Genomic DNA, 22040 nt, shown 5'->3' on the forward strand with positions numbered 1-22040 from the left:
TCAAAATTACTAGCGTATAATTGGTAGCGTGCATGATTTTTTTTACCTGGGCCGACGTACGTCGGATCTATACGTTGATGTGTGGTGCCGGTGTCCTATAGCCATTCTTCCTCCGGGGGGAAAAACTGGATCGATCCAATATTTCCTCGCGGAAAAATTGGCATGATCCAACTTTTCCCACTCAACGTTATAGGGGGAAACGAGGATCAGGCCAATTTTTCCCCTTTGCGGCATGATAAGCTATTTTTTCCCCTTTATAAACTTATAACGTCGGCGACGTCAGTTAGAAATTTTTATCCTGAAAAAAGAATATTATCTTTTTTTATTAGTTTAGCGGTACCAAAGCTTCATCGTATTAATATAAATTGATATGTATTTATATACACCATGTATACATACACACGAAGCACATTCTGATGCAGTGATCACATCCTTTCTCAATCGTGAACCCTTGGTATCATTGACCTACTGAATACAACCACTTCTGGTCAGTTTGAAGATTTTGACTTTACATGATAAATCATTTTTGTACCACAAGGGAAAAGTACCCATCAAAGGCATGGATAGAGAAAAATACTCATCGCCTTTAAGCTTTCATTCAGGAGAAGAAGTCCGATAAGTGTGAAACTTCATCAAACCTAGGGGAGATATGAACCCCCTCTCCAACCAGCATGGGAGACGTGCAGTGGAAACTTGGATCGGAAGTACAGGAACTACCTCTATTATTGTGACTCGCTGTACAAGATCTACAAAAATATTCCACCTGCCCTAAAGGTGTATATATAGGGTCGACCACGATCTAGCACTTAAATTATGATACAAATATCCACCGGAGTTACACGGACCTGGTAGTAAGTAATAAAAGGCCACCGTACGGTCTTCAAAAGAAAAAAAAACATATATAGTCGGCTATTAAATGCTCCGACCATACAAATAAGGGAACAAAACAAACAAAACTAACAGGCTTATTGATTACAAAATAATCTACAAAAAAAACAAACTCAAACGACATGAACCAACAACAACCACTGTAACCGGTACTACATGTTCCTGGCTTTCGAATGGGCATTGGTGCATAAACAATGTGATGGCCATAAACTCAACCCTCCCCAATGAACCCAACCTAGGACAGCACACCGCAAGAAAAAAAATATCAGTTGAAATTGGCTTCACTAAAAATGTTGATACGTTGCACAATAATCACTTACATAAAAACAATAGAAACAAAACACCGAAATAAAAGTACTCGCAGTTACTGAAACTTATTTCAAAGCTAGTGAAAATATAGACGGACTAGTGAGCATAGACAGACTGGTGAACATGTGAACAGACGGATGAATATGTAGACAGACTGGTAAACATTTGAACAGACGGTTGAATCTGTAGAAAGACTGGTAAACATTTGAACAGACGATTGAATATGTAGAAAGACTGGTAAACATGTGAACAGACGGGTGAATATGTAGACAGACTTGTCGACATACAGACAGACATGCAGTTGAGAATGTATAAAGACTAGGGGACACAAAGAAAGACAGATTAGTTGAAACATAGATAGACTGATAAACCTGCAGACAGACTTTTGGATTTATGTAAAAGAACTAAAAATTTGTATCTATAAACCTATTTCTAACACTGTTCGGGTTAATTTTCAGACGTGTATATATCTACAGTGATATCTATAATATAGGGGGAAAGATTGGCATGGGGGAAAAGTGACTATATGTATACGTATTGTCAATTTTCCGCGGGGGAAGAATGGCAATGATCCAAACTTTCCACGGGGGAAATATTGGCTCATGCCAGTCTTTCCCCCGGGGGAAAAACTGGCATGGGGGAAGAATGGCTATATAACACCGGTATTACATTAAGTAAACAGGCAATGTCAGTTTCTAATTCTTCTGCACAACAAAAGTAATATAAGACAATACATCTTTATTAAACAATTATCTAATATATATATAATGCCAAACAAGCATTTGGGTTTACGATTGCATTTCTTTTTTTAAAGAAAGCAACTTGTTTCTTTCTTATTTGTCTATACATTTACCAATGATAAGGAGATGGAGACATGAATAAAAATCGATACAGATAAGACAGATAAATATATTATAATGATTTATTTGCAAGCAGTGAACAATCATTTATCAAAAACAAAACAAAACTAAACAGGAAACAGATTCTTCTTAATATTTTATTTTATTCTAATAGAAAGGCAATAAGGGTACTTTAAACATATTACAATTTGTAGAAAAAACACAATTTCTACTTCATATGGTTACATTTACGACAAAATTTATGTCGATAAAAAACCTCCTGATCTGAGTCCTAATCTCCTGACCAAAATTTCCAAATCTCCTGATCTGAGTTTCACAGTCCATCACATGTATGTCCTTTACAACACGACGTAATTAAAACGTTTAGCTGATTTAACAGAGTTATCTCCCTGTAGTGTTAGGTACCACCTTAAAGACTTTTTTTCACAATTTGTTCATCATGTTGACTTACTTTAAAAATCTTCTCCTTTGAAACTGCTGTATCAATTTCAGCCAAACTTAGGCTAAATGAGTTTCAGAGTATCTAGTATAAATTTTATATTTCATTTGCTTGTATGTCAAGAAACATAGCTCCTATGGCTAAAATAGAACATAGGAGAAAATTTTTTTTTTTTTTTGCTTTTGAAGAAAATAGGACGATTCAAAGAACATTTAAATAAATTGAAAAGCCAAAATAATCATTGATGAGAGATTTAACCAAAAAAATTAAGGTGAGCGATTCAGGCTCTTGAGAGCCTCTTGTTTTTTTGTTTGAGAATGAAGCAAAAGTTTTCTTAATGAATTCAGTTTTTTCATCTTTCTACAAATTCCAATCAAGTTTAGGACAATTTCCTGTTACCATTTCAGTACTTTTTTAAATAAGAGAAACAATGTTTTCTATTGTAATGATTTTCTTTTGATAAATGTTGTTAGGAAGTAAATGAATACAATTATGAATATGATAAATTAAGACCCAGTTTCAAGAACTGAAAAAATCCTTTTTTATTTTAATGTTCTCTTTTCATGTGTTATCTATTGATGATACAGAAACAATTTATTTATAGGGATGAAATGTTTATTTCTAAATCATTATTTAATAATTATTAAACAGAATGTGGACCAACTCATTTTGGAATTCAATGTGCACAGGTGTGTGGATGTAAAAATGGTGCTGTATGTGATGCTGAGACAGGAAATTGTCGTTGTCAGCCAGGATGGTTTGGTACATTATGTGATCAAAGTAAGTGTATGGGGACAGAGGATTGTTTGTGGACATAAGTGTCACTCTTTAGACAAAATTCATAATAGCGAAATACATGTATGTCATCAAAAGGAATTGTGACCTGAAAACCAACATGATCAAATTTTCCTGTGGAAAATTCTCACTCCTACTATATTACCTTGATCTAGTTTATTTCAGAAACATGAAAGTTATACTTTAATGGTTATTATTATATTCTCCCTATTTTGGATTACTGTTGTACAATTTGGGGAAACACAAGTGACCAAAATTCAAATAGATTAGATAAACTTCAAAAACGAGCAGCTATAATTATTCTTGAACTTCCTTATGATACCCCATCTAATACAATGTTTAAAAATTTATCATGGCTTTGATTTACTGATCGTTTAATTTACCACAAGGCCTTATTTGTTCATAGATGTTTATATCGATCTGTCCCAGAATTTTTGTCTAACAAAATTTCCAATGTTACAAATAAAAATGGAATGCAATTTAGATCAAATACTACCCAATTACTTAATATACCAAAGGCAGGAACAAACACATTTAGAAGATCTTTTTCATATTCTGGCCCAACTTTATGGAATAAACTACCAGAAGCACTAAGACACATGTCAAACATAAATACTTTTAAACAAACTGCTTTAAGTTTTTACTGGAAAATCCAGGAATTATTTAAATGACTTTGTATCAATTTTGATTTTATGTTTTCTTATGTTTATCTTTGTTATGAAGAAATTGTGTGAATTGCATTGTGAGTGTAATGTGAGGGTCTCAAGGGAGAATAGTGTTTCTACTAATTGAGCATACCCTCTTGAAATAAAGATTATTATTATTATTACTCTAGGATAATTAATAATTTTAAAAATTGGGCATTATGTTTTCTGGTCAGTCCGTTCGTTCGTTCGTTCGTCCATTCATCCATTCATCTGTCAGTTTGTTCATCTGTCCCGATTACAGTCCACTGAACATAGAATGATAGTGCGGATGGGGCATCCGTGTACTGGGAACACGTTCTTGTCTGTAACAAAATCTATATTGTTTGAAGGTTGTCCAGCCGGTCAGTATGGAGTGGATTGTTCTATGTCCTGTCCTGACTGTCAGAATGGTGGATTATGTGATGGTACATCTGGAATGTGTGTATGTTTATCTGGATTCATTGGAAGCTTATGTAATCAGAGTAAGTTGACATTTTTAGGCAGTTAAGCTGCCTTATTCGAGCCCCCTAGATTTTTTTCCTACCCAATAAATGCTGAAATATGTGCCATTGTTATTATCTAGCTGGATATTATGATATTTGTGACTTATTGAACATTTTTTTCATACTTTTAATAATGGATTACAAAAAATGTGACCAGAAAACCTTAAATGATCGTTGAATCACCCAAAAGTTTTGAAGTTACAAAAGGAAGTAGAGCATATTAGGAATCCTTATGTAGTTTATTATCCCCTGAGCTTTTGACTTAGATGTCCATGAAGAAATGTCTGATGTTGATATGTTTCTGGTAATGTTACAATTAATTTTTGTTTATTATAAAATTTTATTGATGGAAAATAATTAGTAGGTTTAAAAAATTTACCTTAATTATATTTTGAATTATTTCTGGTCCTCTAAAAATTTTCATTTTACATTTGTAATATGCCTCATTTTAAAGAGAGCATATCTTTCAGGCCCAAGAATGTTTGACCACTGTTTTATAATTGCCTGTTTGAATTTCAGCATGTAGTCAAGGATATTGGGGATTGAAATGCCAGATGAAATGTCCAAATACATGTCAGCTTGGATGTCAGCCTCAGACAGGGATATGTAACTGTTCACCTGGTTCCTGTCTAAATCACGGATTTTGTTCAAGTAGTGTAAGTAAATGTTATTATTGTGGACACAATCTTTGAAAAAATATGTATTTTATAAGTCACTTATATGTATGGCCCTGCAACAAAGTTGTCTGTGCCATATAGTCCGAAATTCTGTAATTCTGAAATTCCTTCATTCCGCAACAAACCATTATACAGAGTTTTTTTCTAAACGCCTTCAGATATTGGGCAAAATTTTGTATGTGAGTTAACCATGATGAGTTACAGATCAAGTTTAATTTTAGTTCCGCTTCGCTAATTTTTACAGAAATTACAGGCTTTTGACTTTGATAAATTGTTGAAAAGCACAGTTATACAGACTTTTTCTCAAAATGCTTTCAGATATTGAGTTGATTTTTGGTATGTGAGTAACCCATGATGATTTACAAATCAAGTTTAAGTTTTGTTTCACTCGGCTTATTTTTGCTGTAATTTTGAGCTTTGGGCTTTGGAAAATTTTGAAAAATCGCATTTATATGGACTTTTTCTAAATGCTTTCGGATATTGGGCTTATTTTTTGTATGTGAGCTAACTAATGAATTGCAGATCAAGTTTAAATTTCATTTTTCTCCGCTAATTTTTGCCAAAATTAAGGGTTAACAACTTTGAAAACTGTTGAAAATCACAATAATACAGACTTTTTTTCTATACGCCACCAGATTTTGAGCTGATTTTGACATGTGAGACTATCAATATGTTTGTGTCCATATGTGTTATTGAAATTGCAGATTTTTCAACATTTTGAGACGGGGCCATTCGTGTCGCTTTGACACATCTAGTTTTTTTTTACATTACACTCCAGCATTATTTAAAAGTCTAATACTATTGGTATGTTCCGGACCATATGAGTATTTGGACCATACGCGTATGGTTATGACCATATGTGTATACTCATATGGTTGGACCATACGAGTATATACTCGTATGGTTATGAAAGGGCCAGACCATATGAGTATTTTGACCATAAGTTATTTTTTTTCAAATATGCATTACAAATGTTTTAATAATACAATGAACTTTATCTTAGAAAAAAGGATGGAAACAAGAGAATGTGTTAATTTAAAGGCTATGTCATGGTTGTGCCTGATCCTGTTCAGTTACACCTTTTGTTTGCAAGTGAAAAGATAGCCCTCTTTTCAGCTGCGTGCAGTGATGTCGATGTTTTGGGTTATTCAGATGGGTCTACGTATACAGTGTATATGAAGCTCTAGATTTTAAATATCGTAATATGGCTATAGTACACCATATTCACAAAACAACTTATTAATAAATAAAATATGTTCCTTGTTAAAGACTTCTTGTGTAACAGTTTACTGAGAAACGTTTGGAAGTTATATTCAAGTCGACATATTGCTATTCACTCTTAATAACAAATCGGTAATTATGGACATCGGTATAAAATGTGTTTATTATAGTATTAAATAGGTAGTAAAATTAACTATTTGAAACTTCTTATTTTAATTTAGTTAATGTCTTTATTGTAATATGATTATAAAATGACCTATATGATAGCATATTTTTAAGGAAAGTCATACCATATGAAGAATTTAGAAGTATTCAAAGTAAACTGTAACAGAGTGTTAATTACCCCGACCGTACGCATACTCATATGGTCACAAACATTCCTATTTTTTTCAGTTACTGTCTTCAAAATTTATTTGTTGAGGGGAAAAGTGATTTTTTTTTATATGAAAGTAGAATAGTATGCAATTTCCGATAGTTTGAGGAGTGAAATACTTGATTTAATGCATTTATTTGCATTTGTGACATTATTAAGTTTTTTTGTTTATTGAAACTTAATTTTGGTTTTTCCCATTTGAACATGTTTGACACTAGTACTTTTTATGGCCCATTATAGCTTGCTGTTCAGTGTGAACCAAGGCTCTAAGTTGAGGACTGTATTTTGACAAATAATGGTTTACTTTTACAAATTGTGACTTGGATGGGGAGTTGTCTCATTGGCACTCATACCACATCTTCTTATATCTAATTAATATCTATATAAACTTTGTAATGCAGACTCAATATATCTTAAGTGTATTTTCAGGGTTTATGTTTATGTAAAGATACCTTTTATGGAGACAGATGTCAGAATACAACAGGACGATACTTGATGCAGCAGAGTCAATCAGGTAACAAAAATCAGGGCTTCAATTAGATTTTTAAGTTTTTAACCATTACTTCTAATTAAGAAATTGTAGTAAGAACTACACATAACTGATACAAAATATACAAGACTAACAAAGGACAGAGGCTCCTAACTTGGGTCTTGTATATCTTCATGTATTCCTATAGTAAATTGATTTATTCTTTTAGAATTAGTCAATAGTTTTTAAGGCTAATAGTGTGTTTAAACTGTATGTTTTAATAACAAGCAATTTGTGAAATAAAACTGTATTGAAAGAAATAAGGCATGAGGAATTAATCAGAATTTGTGTATACAGAAACCCATTTTTAACTCTGTATTAGGCAGACAGTTTTAATCTTCAGGTTTTGGACATATAGTATACCTTTTATACAACTGCAAAATTTGTCATTGTTTATGAATTTACATTTTATGCATTGCATGTGCTTGCCTTAGCATCTGTTAATCTGTTAAGCTGCTTTCATGTTATTGAAGTAATTTCTTGTACCATCCTGTTTTAGGTGCAAGCTATTCTCTATCTAAAGCCCAGTTAGTAGGACTTGTGATTGGCATTATAGCACTGATTGTTTTAATTGTTGTTGGTGTGATATTCATCATGAAAAAGAAATATACAGGAGTGTTACTACCTTCTGGATTGTCAAGAAAGTATCAACAAGATACACAAAAGGTAATGTATAATGGTTTTTGTCTCATCTGCGATGATTTTCAGAGAATGCTAGACAAAGGGATGCTTAAAGACGGGTGACAGCCTAAAATAATTATACAATGCTTTATAATGAAGAAGGTAGAAGAGTGTGATAAACCCTATGTAACGGATCACATCAAAGACATCAAATAAGGTGATAAGTCGAGTATGCGATCTATATAGGTATCTTTATTCTTCAAAACTACATATAATCTTGGCTTCATATACTATATCATAACAACCGATTCTCTACAATAAAATACAAATACACATAAACATACATCGTAAGTAAAAATATAACTTAAAAAACTAAAGGCATAATACTTATCAAACAATATGATTCACTTTCTTTCACGCTTCAATAGTAACTTGTTAAATAAAAAGTTTATTAGAACAAATATTAATTTATAAATACTTTTACCATTCTTAATATTTCTTCTTTAAATAAATATTGTTCTTAAAAATGTACATGAATTATCTCTTACCGATTATGATCCCTCTATAAAATAATGATGTGTCTCCGAATATCAAATAACTTGCAAGAATAAAAAACTAGACAACGTAACATACGTCAAAAGCGAACCGTCATAAAACTTAAAAACGGGAAATATTATAATGTTCATGAGCACAACGTTACATATGTGCAAATACCCAAAAATAGTATCTACAAGTATTATAAATAAAATAAATAAATGAAGTAATAATAAATGTAACCAAAAAATTACACCAATCTTGTAAACAGATGCCTTCTTAGTCTGATGGTTCTGTCTGGAAAATGTCCAGTGACATTGGCCTTATTTTTATGGTTCACTAGCATGACCACTAATAGGTTGCACTTTGTAAATACAGCTGTTTCTCAAACCCTGCCTCTTTTGGGGAGATATATGATATTCATAGATTATTTATTTTGTTTACATACTGGTTACCAGATATGATCTCTATGTTTCATCTCTAGAGGGACATAACTTGGGAATGTTACCAGTAAATATACATATGCATATTGGTTAAATTGAAATCTGTGGAACACCTTATGTCAAGGAAAGGATAGTTCTAATTTTTTGTGTTAGTTTAATTTCTTAAAAGTTGTAGGCATATAAATGTGGAAAATATGCCGCACAGCCCTATATTTTGACCTTTTAAAAAAATAGTAGTGCATATGAATTTTCCATTCTAGAATATACTTTTTTTCAAACCTTCATAGTAAAAGTGATACAGTTTTATCAGTAAAAGGAATTCCTATGGGATATTGCATTATAAATATTTACAGAAATGCAACCTAAAGAATGTATCAGTTTTGGGGGTGAAGATTGTATTCATGCAATCAGATCCCAATTGTGGCTGCTTTATTTTATGACATCAATTTGCCAGACTTGATCACTCTTTTGAGATAAAATATATAATGCAAGAAATCAATTAACAGGTTTGTTTTTCAGAACAATGAATCTATGCTGCATATCACCATTACTGTAAGAGTTTCAGACTTTCTCAACTTTGAGACATTTGAAAAACTGGAAAAAATACTTTCTGAACTAGTATCTGCCAGTTTCTTCCTTGCCAGAAGTTTGGCTTACTCTTGAGTTTCACTTTCATTCACTAAGAAAGAAACTACCATGATATTATAGGAATGAATAACAAATAGTTAAAATGCAATAACACCTCTCTCTTAATTTTTTTCTTCTATATATCATATAAAGGTAAATAGGTGAAGAATCCCTCAATTCAATCAGCATTTATTTTCTCTGTTTCTTACATTTTGTTGTCTACTTTCAGCTGGAAGAAGTTCAGGATGATGGTTCTCGAGGATTTAGCAACCCATTAGCAGATGGTGATAATGACAATACAGTTATATCACAAAATGACAATTCTGATGCATGATCATGTGATATTGACATTAAAAGACATTGTTATCTACACACTGAATTTCATAACATGACCACTAATATGTTTTCTATTTGTGCGTTCAGATAATATATTTATATTTTTTGTTACGCTTCAGATGAAAACTTTTACAGTCTCAGGTTAAGGATTTTTATACTTTATTCACTTTGAAAAACCTTGAAAAGCATTTTATAAAACTTGGAGGACAGTCACATTCACATTATCATGATAAAAGATAGCATTTGAAGCAAAATTCTAAAATATATTTTCTTTGTTCCACATTTTATTATTTTGTGGACTCAATAACCTTTTTCAAACCTTCATTTAAAGAACAAATTTTTTTTACAGAAGCTTCCTCATAATAAAAATACTTGTCATCTAGATGCATTTTTTTATTAAGATTTCTGTATTGTACTATTATATGGACTTTTTGCAATTACCATTTAATTCAGCCAGCAGCAGTGTATATCATGTATGACACTGGTCGTGTTCCAAAGAGCTCTTTATGACTATTTGTACTATTAACTTTGTATTTTGAACAAAATAATCTCATTTGTATCATATTTTGCTTCTGTCTGCATCAAAGCATTCATCATCCCTTTGATGCTTGTGTCATTAGACATTGGCTTTTTTACAGATACTAACAAGATTGGTCACTGCAGCTTGAGAATTACATAGAGAATCACATAAGAGAATCACAATTAGGTGAATCTTAAAATGTTGTAGTGTATTGTATAATTGATACCAGTCAGTAATCCAGATACTTACAGCATTACATGAACTATATTGGGTGTAAGGAATGATTGGTCAATGTTATATTTTCCTAATCAAATCCTTTTCCAAAATACTTTCAGCTATTATGTAAACTGTATTTGGTATATGTCTGTCTGGCAGAGTTTATCTGACCTTGACCTCATTTTCATGGTTCATTGGTTACTGTTAAGATTTCATGGTTCGTTGGTTACTGTTAAGATTTCATGGTTCATTGGTTATTGTTAAGTTTTCATGGTAAGGTGTCTTTCTCAGATACTGTAAGCATTGGGTAAACTCTATTTGTTGTATGGAAAGATTGTATAATGTACATGCCTGTTTTCTCATTTTATTTTTCATTTAATGAATCATTGATAATATAAATGTAATGTATTATTTGTTGTACATGTATAACCTCTTTCTCACAGACTTTCAACATGAATTCAATTATGTAATTATATATAATGATTTGGGAAGAATTTTCAGTGTATGCACTTTTGTTAAAATCCCTATATGTTATACAAATAAACTGAACTTAATGAAAAATTCTGTCAATACCAAGAACTAGGATCAGTTTACCATTTGTATCTGAATGTAATGGTGTGTATCGGATGATTGATGATGGCTTACCATTACCATAGTGTAAACAACTTCCAAATGTGTACTTGATCAGAGTTTTGTGGTAATAAGTATGTTAGATGACGTTTGGTTGAGGCAAACTGGAAAAAAATTCCATTTGTAAAGGAGCACTACCAAAATTCAAACTTGATCTGTATTTGTGGTTATAAACATTGTGTATATTTTAAAGTTTCATAACATTTGGTTGAAGAAAAATGAAATTGGAGAACAGAAACAAAAATTCATCAATTTTTAACCGGATTTTTGTGACAAAAATGTCAATTATTGATTTCGGGATGTAAAATGTTGTCCTTGCATTTACTCATGAACCATTTGACTATTACCGTTTAGAAGTTATAGATCTTGAATGATGGCATTTCCAGTCGTGTCCATGCATTTACTCATGAATTGTTCAACCAAATCTTTTCAAATTTCAATATATTGTTACTGACAACTATGGAGGTCAAGTTCAATAATTTTGATTTTGACTTTTACCGTTCAGGAGTTATGGTTCTTGAAAGATTGAAAAATGGTGTTTCAATTCTTGTTGTTGCATTTACTCCTGCTCAGCTATGCAAATTTTAATATGTTGATACTGATGACAAAATGGAGGTCAAATTTGATATTGACAATTTTCACTTTCACCTTTCATGAGTTACGGTTATTGTGATATTGCCAGGACACAAATAAATGATAATAAATCCGGTTTGCTGTCGTTGTGACAGCCTCTTGTTCCATTTGTAAAGGAGAACGGTTTAAGTAAAGCCACCAAAATTCAAACTTGATCAGTGTTTTGTGGTCATAAACATTTTGTATTAGTTTCATAACATTTGGTTAGAGAACAGAAACCAACATTGGCCCTCTTCACTATAGCAGGGACATAAAAAAGGGAAAAAATACAGACATATAAATTCAATTATTATGATTTCACTGAAATCTGCATACAGGTTTGGAGTTGTATATCATAATAGGAGTTTTTGATAAAGATGACAATAGACACATTGACATCAATGCTCTGGGATGACAATAAAGGTAAACACCAAGCATGTATGGATTATGTATTTTTTTTTATCAAAAAATAACAACAAAATTACAAATGTGGAATGCAGAATGTATAACAATGTAATTTTAAAAATTCATAACAGTTATACATACAACTGTTTTGTTTATATAAAAGAGGCCAGCTCTGATTAAGTGTAAACAGTTAATAGCTGATGTAGGAAACCAAGAATTTATTCAAATCACAAGAAATTTGTATACTTGCTATCAAATCCCCCTTCAACATAACTGTTTAATCAAAACTTTAATGAGAATGAGATTACTTATAGTGCTTTAGATCTTAGAAGGGTGTATAGTTTGCAGTATTCCATAATTTACATTATGCTGATTGTGCATAGATAGCACTATGCAGTTAATTGAAGCACAATCTCAATGGAATCATTTAAAAATAATCATTTTCACATTACTTTTATACTGGTCAAGACTCAAAAGATATTTGTATGTAACTGCTATTAATATTAATAAATGAATCACACATCTTCAATACAGAAAGCTAAGTACAAGGAAAATTATAACAATTGCAATAGCTATATGGCTAAAAAAATAAACCCCTTTCCTTCAAAGTAATAAATAACTTGAGACACAAATACAATGAGAAACAGCAGCTGATCAAGACAAAACTAGTTTATATATAATAACAAATACATATCTAGAAGATCAGTTTTAAAGAAAGGCATGTTCAGTTTCAAAAAATGGAGAAAAAACATATAAATTACTGAATGACATCACAACAAAGTGACAAAAGTTGATAGAAATGTAAACAAGCAACATTTCAAGATGATTTCCTACATTTTTAGTCAGCATTACCCTATGAAAATGATTTTTTGGCTCTTATATTTTAGTAAATTCTACCAATAATCTATTAAAGTGCCAGTTTTACTATAAGCAATCATTAGAATATATCAATATTTTCAGGATAGCAAATCATTGAATTGGCTATACAGTGGCCTATAGTTGTCTCATTTCTATCTTATCACATCTCCTTATTTTAGTACTAAAACAATTATATGTGTTAATGTGGGCAATTTACCACTTGCAACTTGAATATATTTTTAAATGGTCAGTTTATAAAAAAATAAAGCCCTGAGGTGTAAAATGACATTTATATGACTATGATACCAGTCTATTTTCATACAATTTATGTTGCCATATTTCATATCTCAATACACATGTACCAATATGGACAGATTCACGCAATGATGGTGAAATGATCCAATGTATTTCAGTAACATATAGAGCAAAACATAAGTTATATATATTACAAATAATTTTTTTTGTAACCTGTACAAAATATAATAATTAAAATACATAAAAATATAACAATTCAATTGATATCAGATTTATAGTAAATCATCATTTTGTAATAATATTCATCAACATCTACTGAGAATGTTTTTGTTGTTTCATGGAGTAGAAACATTAACTAGGAATGTTTTATTGTTTCATGGAATGGAACAGATGATCATTTTTTCATATAAGAGTAGACATAAACTATTAATTATAAAACATTTTGACACAGAAACAAATAGCAAAGTGATAGTTATAAACACATTTGTAAACATTTAAAACATTCACACAATATCACAGGAATTCACAGTATAACCAAAATTATCTCCCCTTTATATAAGCTACACTAAATATAAACAAAAATTAATAGCAAACATAGAACTGAAATTTTTGTTTTCTTTGTCAAATACTGACATTATACAAATTCTAATTACACATTTCATGCATGGATTATAATATGCATCCATGAGTCAGAAAAAAATATTGATTGATTGTTGGTTGCTTTACGCTGCATTTAAATAGCACAAAAAGGCTATATTGGGGCGATAGAAAAAAAATAAATATAATTCCCTACTAATTTAAAACCCTGTGTAAATTGTATCTAGATTAAGACTAGAGTAAGCAATAATACTATTTGTCCAACAAGAGATATTGTTCAGTAATATCTTGACTGTAGATCTCTATATAAACTTCATATAAACACCCCTGTACACAGATTGTGGAGGTCCTTTTGTGTTAAATTCATAGAAGTTGAACAAATTATTGCAGTTGAAACATTGTATTATATAAATTGAGATCTTTTCTAGATTTAATAGGCTATTATATCAGATCATTATTCTTTTGCCTCTGGAATTTCAATTTCATCTACAAAAAGTTTATGTTGTACACCATCTTTACGTTTTCCTGTTGTATAGCCCTTTATGACAGCTGAATGAGCTCCTATTTCAAAATGAGTCTCTGCTCCCTCATCTGTAAACTCTCCCTGTAAAAAGAAAATAAGACATTCAAGTCTACATAACCTTGAACAAAAAATAAAAAACATAAAATGCAGTGTCTATATATACCACTTCAAATTTAACAAAAAATTATCCATTCTTAGACCCCTCCAAGGGTGACTTGGGAATAGAAATATGGTCACTTGGTCTTCTCCCGACCGACAGTAAAACGCTTGCAGAAGTGGGGCGTCCATTTGGCTGTGTGGGATGTATTATGTTCACAGTCACGTCCGGTCAGAATGGGGACAATAATTCTGATGTCTCGTGTAAAGAGAGTGCCACACTGTTTGCATGTTAAGAACCCTTGCTACAACTCTTTGAGGGCCTGTAGGTGGCCTGTTGCAATCGTCCTGAATATGCATGAAACATTTGCCACTGGACGTTAAGCAACGATCACTTAATCAATCAATCCATTCTTAGACTTACCCTTCATTGCCTTCAAGCAAATGTGTCAATTTTCATTAATTTTTTGCTATTATGAAAAATACATTTACATTTAACAAATCATATCATACATTGAATTTTATGTTTGACATTCAATGATTATTCACCAAAACTCATGAACTCAATTAAAGTAAATACATAAACTTACAAAAGTGTCAACTTTGTCACCATTCACATAAACATATAGAGTATTTTTTTCTGAAAAATATAAATTATACAACTAATAAAATTATGTTCATAATCAGAAACAAGTATGTATGCATATTTTTTTCCAACTGATATTGACACTTCAAAAGCATGGTTACAAATGTTTTTAATCATTTTTCAGTTTGTTAGTCTTTTTCCTGCTGAAACATGAAGATATAATAATAAATCAGTTATCTCATCATCAAGAAAATTCAAAGCATTTATTTTTTTTTTAAACCAGGAAGAACCCTTTCTATAAACTGAAAGAAAATGGAGAATGTGACACAGATGATGTCCTTGCTTTCCTTGCTTGCATATAATATAATAAAAGGGACATAAAAAGGAAACTGTAAAAAAGAAGCCATCCAAATATCAACTTGATCCGTGTTTTATAGAAATAAGCAATGTTTATAAGTTTCATAACATTTATTTAAGGCAAACTTAAGTAAGAAAACAAAACAAAAACAAAAAAATTAGCATTTTTTTATGTTTGTAGAGGGCATAACTCATGAACAGTAAAAGTGACACCTATCATATTTCTACTTGATCTGTGTTTTATGGTAATAAGAATTGTGTATAAGTTTGATCACATGTGGTCATGGTAAACTAAAGTAAGAGAACAGAAACGACAGATTTTCTATTTTTAAAGGGACATAAGGTCCAAGGACACAGTTATCGTCCTTTGGTTTTCTTGTCTACGAATATAGTCCCTAGTGTAAACAGTGTATAACTTGCATGTTTTATTTGATATACTTTCCCAATTTATTTCTTGATATTAAATGCATGAAATATTAAGTAGGGGGATGTAATTACATGTCAAAAAAATTTTGGTGCTGAATCTTTATGTTTAGTAGTGAATTGGTCCAGTTCTAAAAGGTCAAATTTTATCGCGTCTGAAGCTGTCAAACTGAATTTTACACCCTCTTAACACAGAATTGTCAATATTTTGAGTTAGAGCTGGTAGAAGTTTCTATAATTTTGATATTATATGTCTCACTGGTTGTACACTACACTGTAAAAATCTTTTTGAGAAAGAGCAGGTGCGATTTTTTTAAGTTGAATTTATTGTCTAAAAGAAATGCACTACGAAATAACTGTTCTCGGGCCATAACAGTAAAAGTGACACCACCCAAACAATAGTAAGAAAATGGAAACCAAAAAATTCAACTATTTTTATGTTAAAATTTTAGACTTAAACAAAAATTACAAAATTGTCATTTGAGCACTTAACACACAGTGGATCATGCAAAACAATTGAGAATATTATTTTGATTATCAAATTTGTAAACATTGATAACAATGGAAAAATATATTAAATTTTGTAAAAAATGTCGTTTATCAGTACAAACCTAAGCAAACTCTAAAATTATGACCAGCAATCTTTAAACACCAGGCTCTTTGTATCTTTGACTGATTTTCTTTAAACTTTTTCAGTGGCTTTCCGTTCACTTCTAACAGATATTCGTAGGCAAATCCACTGACAGCGTCTATACTTATTACACATTTAGCATTTCCTACTTGAAAGTGTTCTTTTCCAACAAGTTTGAACATCCAGTCTTCTCTATAAATTTCCTGAAAATAAACAATATACATATGATTAATTATGAATTACAAGCTCCTGACTTGAGACACTGGCGTATAATGAATGTGGCTTGGTTAAAAATCTTGGTGAGTACTCAATCCCCCTTGTAACCCGAGACATTGGTGTTACAGCTGAACAGAAGAACAAACGATACAAAAAATAATCTGTAAAGTACTTGACCATCAGATCGGCACAAGAGCACATACCAAACCTTAAAATAATATGAAACAAGTGATAATTGTAAAAAGTCTATGCATTTATATTAATTATTTTATCATATATGAAGCTCAATATTTATATCTTTGTGTAAAGTTTCATAAGGGAAAATTTGCCTTAACAAGTAATGAATTGAAACAGGATAAATAAAACAATTCATCAGGTAAATTTTATCCCCTTCATAATATTGCACCAGAATTATTTTGCATCAACAAGTTGCTTCACTTGTTGTGCTCAATCTTTCTGTTTCAAGTACCTAGTATTGATAAGTTAGATATTATTTATTTTCTTTTTCCTTTCCCCCCCCCCTTTTTTCTGAGATTACATGTACCTTTCCATCAACTGTTATGACCCTTTTCCCTGAGGTAGTTCCATGTTCAAACTCTACTTTATGTACTCCATCTGGTAAAGGGACATCCCATGCTGCTACAAGGTCACCTGATGCTGCCATTGTTATTGTCGTCTGCTGTATCTATTTCTACAGAAAACCTTTGAATAAAAAATAAAGCAGAATTTTATTATGCATTTTTCAGAAATCAAAATTTGTGAGATTTTTTTTTATTAAAAAAGATTATATAAATCATTTTATTGGTATTTTGTGCATTTTTTCTTCGATCTTATTTCGTATTAATTTTTTATATTATGCTACTCACTTGAGATGGAAAATTATTGCTAGAAACTAAGAAGGCATGTGGCATTGCTCATGAAATTGACATCAAATTGACATCGTCATCATAGGTAAAATAGCGATAAACAGATTATCATGATTGGTCATCTCAAATGGATTGCTTTTCTCGCTTCACCGTCCTGTCTCAAGCGAAAAAGCCAATCTTGTTGAGATGATCAATGATAATCTATAAATATCGCTTTTTTGTGATAATTTTCATATCATGCTTCTCGCTTGAGATGGAAAAATTATCGCTAGAAACTAAGGAGGCCATGTGGCGTTGCTAACGAAATTGACATTGAAATTGACAACGTCGTCAAAGGTAAAATAGCGATAAACAGATTATCATTGGTCATCTCAACTCGATTGCTTTTCTCACTTTTGCTGTACCAGCTCAAGTGAGAAAATCAATCTCGTTGAGATAATCAACGATAATCTATAAATATCTATAATATATATGACCTTTCCAGTATAAATGATTTTCCATATAAACAGTTTGTGGCAATTACAAAATAAAGATAAACATGTATATGAGCATATCTCCTATCCCAAATATATTTTCCTTGCATTGTCATCTTTGTCATGGTATATTAGTTCAAGACATGATCATCTTGTAGCAAAACATCTTTTTCTCTTACATTTACACATTAAATATCATATAGATAATTACAATTACAATTTTACGATTACCAACAGCTAAAATGTATAACATAAAAATAAACTTGTTAAAAGATTTTAATTCAAATTGTACCAAGGTATAAACACAAATACATTAAAGTTGTTTGTACAACCATACTTTATTTTATCATGCTGACACGTTATAATTCTCACTTTTGTTAAAGAATGGTTTTGCATAAACATGATAAAATATATATATATAATTAAATTCTACAGAACATAATCTACTTACTAATACATGTACTATAAATTGACAATAAAGTTCAAGAATTGAATACACACACATGAGTAAATCAATACAGAAACTGACAGAATTTATTAAATAGTGTGAATAATCATACCAGTAAAAACCGGGTTCTCTTAAAGGGCATTAATCGTAGTTGTGAAAACACCTATTGTCATTTGTTATTATCACTCATCTAATAACACCTAGTTTTCAGTCTCTCACAATATAATCCAGGAGTCTGACAGGCGTCCAACACACTTAGCAGTAATTTTTCATGTCTATAATTATGATAGAAATTGTCAATGACTATTGATCATGTTGATAATAATATAGTCCAGCCAAAATTGAATCAATTGATGCTTCAGAAGAAGAAAAAAATATGCTAGAAGTCATTGCAAAAACATCAGACCAGAGCAGATAAATCATACATGTCAACTAAGACTGACTTAATGCAAAAAAGTTTGTTGACAGTTGCACAAACAAAAGTCAGTTGTTCTATACACACTCAGCCATAATTTTACAGAATTTGTTCTTACCTTAATGTAAAATCAACCAAACCTTATGCAAATTTTAGTTTTGTGAAAGTCCCATTTATTTATAAACAAGAGGCTTCTATCAAATTTATAACATGTACATGTATGTAATGTATTGCTGATCATTTATAATGTTTACGTATACAGTTTCTATCTTTTATATATCATGTATATAGTTTCGGAAATTCTAAACAAAAACCAAAATTAAAGTCAAAATTGTTCATTAAATGGTAAAATCTCCATTAAGGTGTCATTGAATGGTTTTGTTTATATCATCAATTTTGTAAATTATGTTTTGTTGATCATTTATTAGTTTCCAAGATAATAGGCAAAAATTTGCTAATTTTTTATGTTTACAATTTCTACCAATTTATCATAGTTTTTGAGATACATGTAAGAGGCAAAAATCTAAAAGAAGTAAAACATACATGTATTCCTTTAAGGGCAATAACCCCTGTAGGGAGTAAACCAAAAAATTCAGCAATATTGGCATGTTTGTAAGTCTTGTATTCGTGATCAAGTTTATGAACCAGTGTATCAACAGTTGCAACTGATTTCACAACTCATTGTTAAAGGTCATCCAGTTATAATCATTAATGATCACCAAAATAAAACAGAACAAATATAATAGGTCAGTCAGCATTTGTCATTTCAAATTTAAGAAATTTAATGTACAATCACTCAACTTGCAACATTTCTAGTTGTTTGATGATGAAATCATACTAGACAGAAAGCCTTCAACGTAATGAACTTATCAAAAACATTGTGTACTTTGTTAAATTCACTCAGACATATTTTGTCTTCACCTACAATGTACATTTGTACCCTCACTTTTGAAATTAAAATATTAACCAAAGGTGTGTTTATAGATTGTATTCACTGCTGATTCCCCCAAAGAAGTAGAAGCACTCCCAAATGTAAGAAAGATATCAAACAATTATAATTTTTAATTAGTATTGAAATACATGTACCTACTCAAGATTAGTCTACCTACCCCTGACTGTATATCTACGAGGTCAATTAAGTTATGGACAAAGTGTAGAGGGTTGTTATATGTGGTCGGGGAAGGGGCTGGCCTGGTAATTATTTTCTGTAAACTATTATATTACAAATGTATCAATCACTGTGATACAAACGTATCAAAATTGCCATTTCACTGTGATTATGTGATGATTTTTTTTACATTTGACTATTAAACTTGGATGGTCTGTCTCAAAAGATTCCAGCAACATAAATAGGCATTGAATACATAATTTTTAAGACAATTTGATGTAGATCTATGATAAAACAAGTATTATTATAAGCAATAAGGAAAGTCATGAATAACCTGTATTTGCCTTTTCAGATGATGGAATTGCAAACATCATCTTCCAATAGATATAAATATTTTTCTTGGATACTTTTTGAAGTGGTTCAGGATTAGAATCATAAGAGAAAACATCTGAATACAAATGCAAAACATTTTGTAAAGGACAGACTGGAGTCAATCAATAAGTGTTTTTAATTGGTGTAATTTTGATAATTATCTCAAAAGTTATCAAACAGTTACACACTGCAGAACTATCTTTAAAAACACTGTGTCCTTGTTAAAACGCTGCAGGAAAAAAATAATTCTGAAGGAGCTGTGGAACAGCAGCTTCATACGTCCCTTAATGATAGTAAGAAGTGCACTTAAGGACATTTTTTATTTTATTTTTCTGTAGGCTTAGCTTTTTTTTTTATAATACTGTGCATTGTACATGTCAAGCTTGGTTAATCATAAATGTTTCTCAGTCACTGAATGTACATTATTGTTCATACTGGAGCAGCTGACCCAGTTTGTTTACATTGAATTCTAACAGTGCAAAACCAAGTGACACATTGAATCAATTTATCCAATCAAATTTCTCAAATAAAATTGAGAATGGAAATGGGGAATGTGTCAAAGAGACAACAACCCGACCAAATAAAAAAACAACAGCAGAAGGTCACCAACAGGTCTTCAATGTAGCGAGAAATTTCCGCACCCCGAGGCGTCCTTCAGCTGGCCCGTTAAAAAAAATATACTAATTCAGTGATAATGAACGAACGCCATACTAATTTCCAAATTGTACACAAGAAACTAAAATTAAAATAATACAAGACTAACAAAGGCCAGAGGCTCCTGACTTGGGACAGATGCAAAAATGCGGTGTCAATTAGGTGTTTTTTTTTAGTTTTTAAGGCAATTATATTATATGTTTGTCTGACAAACATGTATGATATTGCTTTGAATAAATTGAGGGTCTATTCAAAAGGAAACCTCATTATTAACCATGAAATTTTACATCAATAGAATTTTATATGAATATTTACTTATGGTCAGAATATCATCTCTTTGCATTGAACCAATTTTTTACACTGGTAATAGCGTGATGATGTCTATCAATGCGGAAATTTTTCGTGTAAAAAGCACTTTAACAAAGTCCTAAGGAACTGACATGAAGAGCGATTATAGACTACGGTAGGATATGTGGAGAACACATACATGTACTGCAACCGCAGAACTGATATATCACAAAAAATCGTGATTGAGCGTAATTTCTCAAATGTGTATTGGGATCTTCATGATATATTGAGGTATTTATACAAATGAACACAGGTATATATTACAAAATTCAGAAACATTTGCCTATGACTGTGTGGACAACCTGTCAACAAGGAAGGATTAGGAGGATCTGAAAACTTGTGCAGAGGTTACATTTTGTATACAATTAAAATACTGTTACTGTTAAGCAGGTTTAAAAGTTCACTTTACCTTAAAGCAAAAAAATGTAGAAAACACAAGATTTTAGCGAAGAAGAATGAAACGGTCTGCCTGGCAACACTTACACAAAATCCGGGCACTTGTTACTTTATAGAGCCGCAGTGAATTTCGATCCAATTATAAATATTTTCCCACGGTTTATACTATTAAATTATGGTATGGAAAATTTACT

The 22040-nt window shown here is 31.2% G+C and overlaps 2 protein-coding genes across 4 annotated transcripts in view; one reads left to right on the forward strand and one right to left on the reverse strand.

The window, feature by feature from the left end:
- LOC134707479 (uncharacterized) overlaps nucleotides 1–11117 on the forward strand; it is an 89072-nt gene extending 77955 nt beyond the window's left edge. For both annotated transcript variants that reach the window (XM_063567239.1, XM_063567240.1), the window contains 6 exons: nucleotides 3148–3276; nucleotides 4328–4459; nucleotides 5000–5136; nucleotides 7181–7265; nucleotides 7780–7946; nucleotides 9735–11117. In XM_063567239.1, the coding sequence (XP_063423309.1) occupies nucleotides 3148–3276; nucleotides 4328–4459; nucleotides 5000–5136; nucleotides 7181–7265; nucleotides 7780–7946; nucleotides 9735–9839 (755 nt within the window). In that variant the 3' untranslated portion in view covers nucleotides 9840–11117. The remainder of the gene's footprint in view (nucleotides 1–3147; nucleotides 3277–4327; nucleotides 4460–4999; nucleotides 5137–7180; nucleotides 7266–7779; nucleotides 7947–9734) is intronic.
- A 1137-nt stretch (nucleotides 11118–12254) lies between these two features.
- On the reverse strand, nucleotides 12255–22017 carry LOC134707497 (fas apoptotic inhibitory molecule 1-like). 2 transcript variants are annotated; one of them, XM_063567280.1, is made up of 5 exons: nucleotides 21934–22017; nucleotides 17311–17468; nucleotides 16531–16753; nucleotides 15144–15193; nucleotides 12255–14538 (listed from the first exon to the last, which is right to left on the reverse strand). In XM_063567280.1, the coding sequence occupies exons 2-5, from the start codon at nucleotides 17428–17430 to the stop codon at nucleotides 14389–14391; spliced, it is 543 nt and encodes a 180-aa protein (XP_063423350.1). In that variant the 5' UTR covers nucleotides 17431–17468; nucleotides 21934–22017; the 3' UTR covers nucleotides 12255–14388. The 2 variants fall into 2 exon arrangements, with proteins under 2 accessions (XP_063423350.1, XP_063423348.1); XM_063567278.1 differs by having other exon boundaries at nucleotides 21860–21948.
- Nucleotides 22018–22040: the final 23 nt, after the last annotated feature.

This window comes from Mytilus trossulus, chromosome 2, assembly GCF_036588685.1.
Source record: "Mytilus trossulus isolate FHL-02 chromosome 2, PNRI_Mtr1.1.1.hap1, whole genome shotgun sequence".
Taxonomy (NCBI): Eukaryota; Metazoa; Mollusca; class Bivalvia; order Mytilida; family Mytilidae; genus Mytilus; species Mytilus trossulus.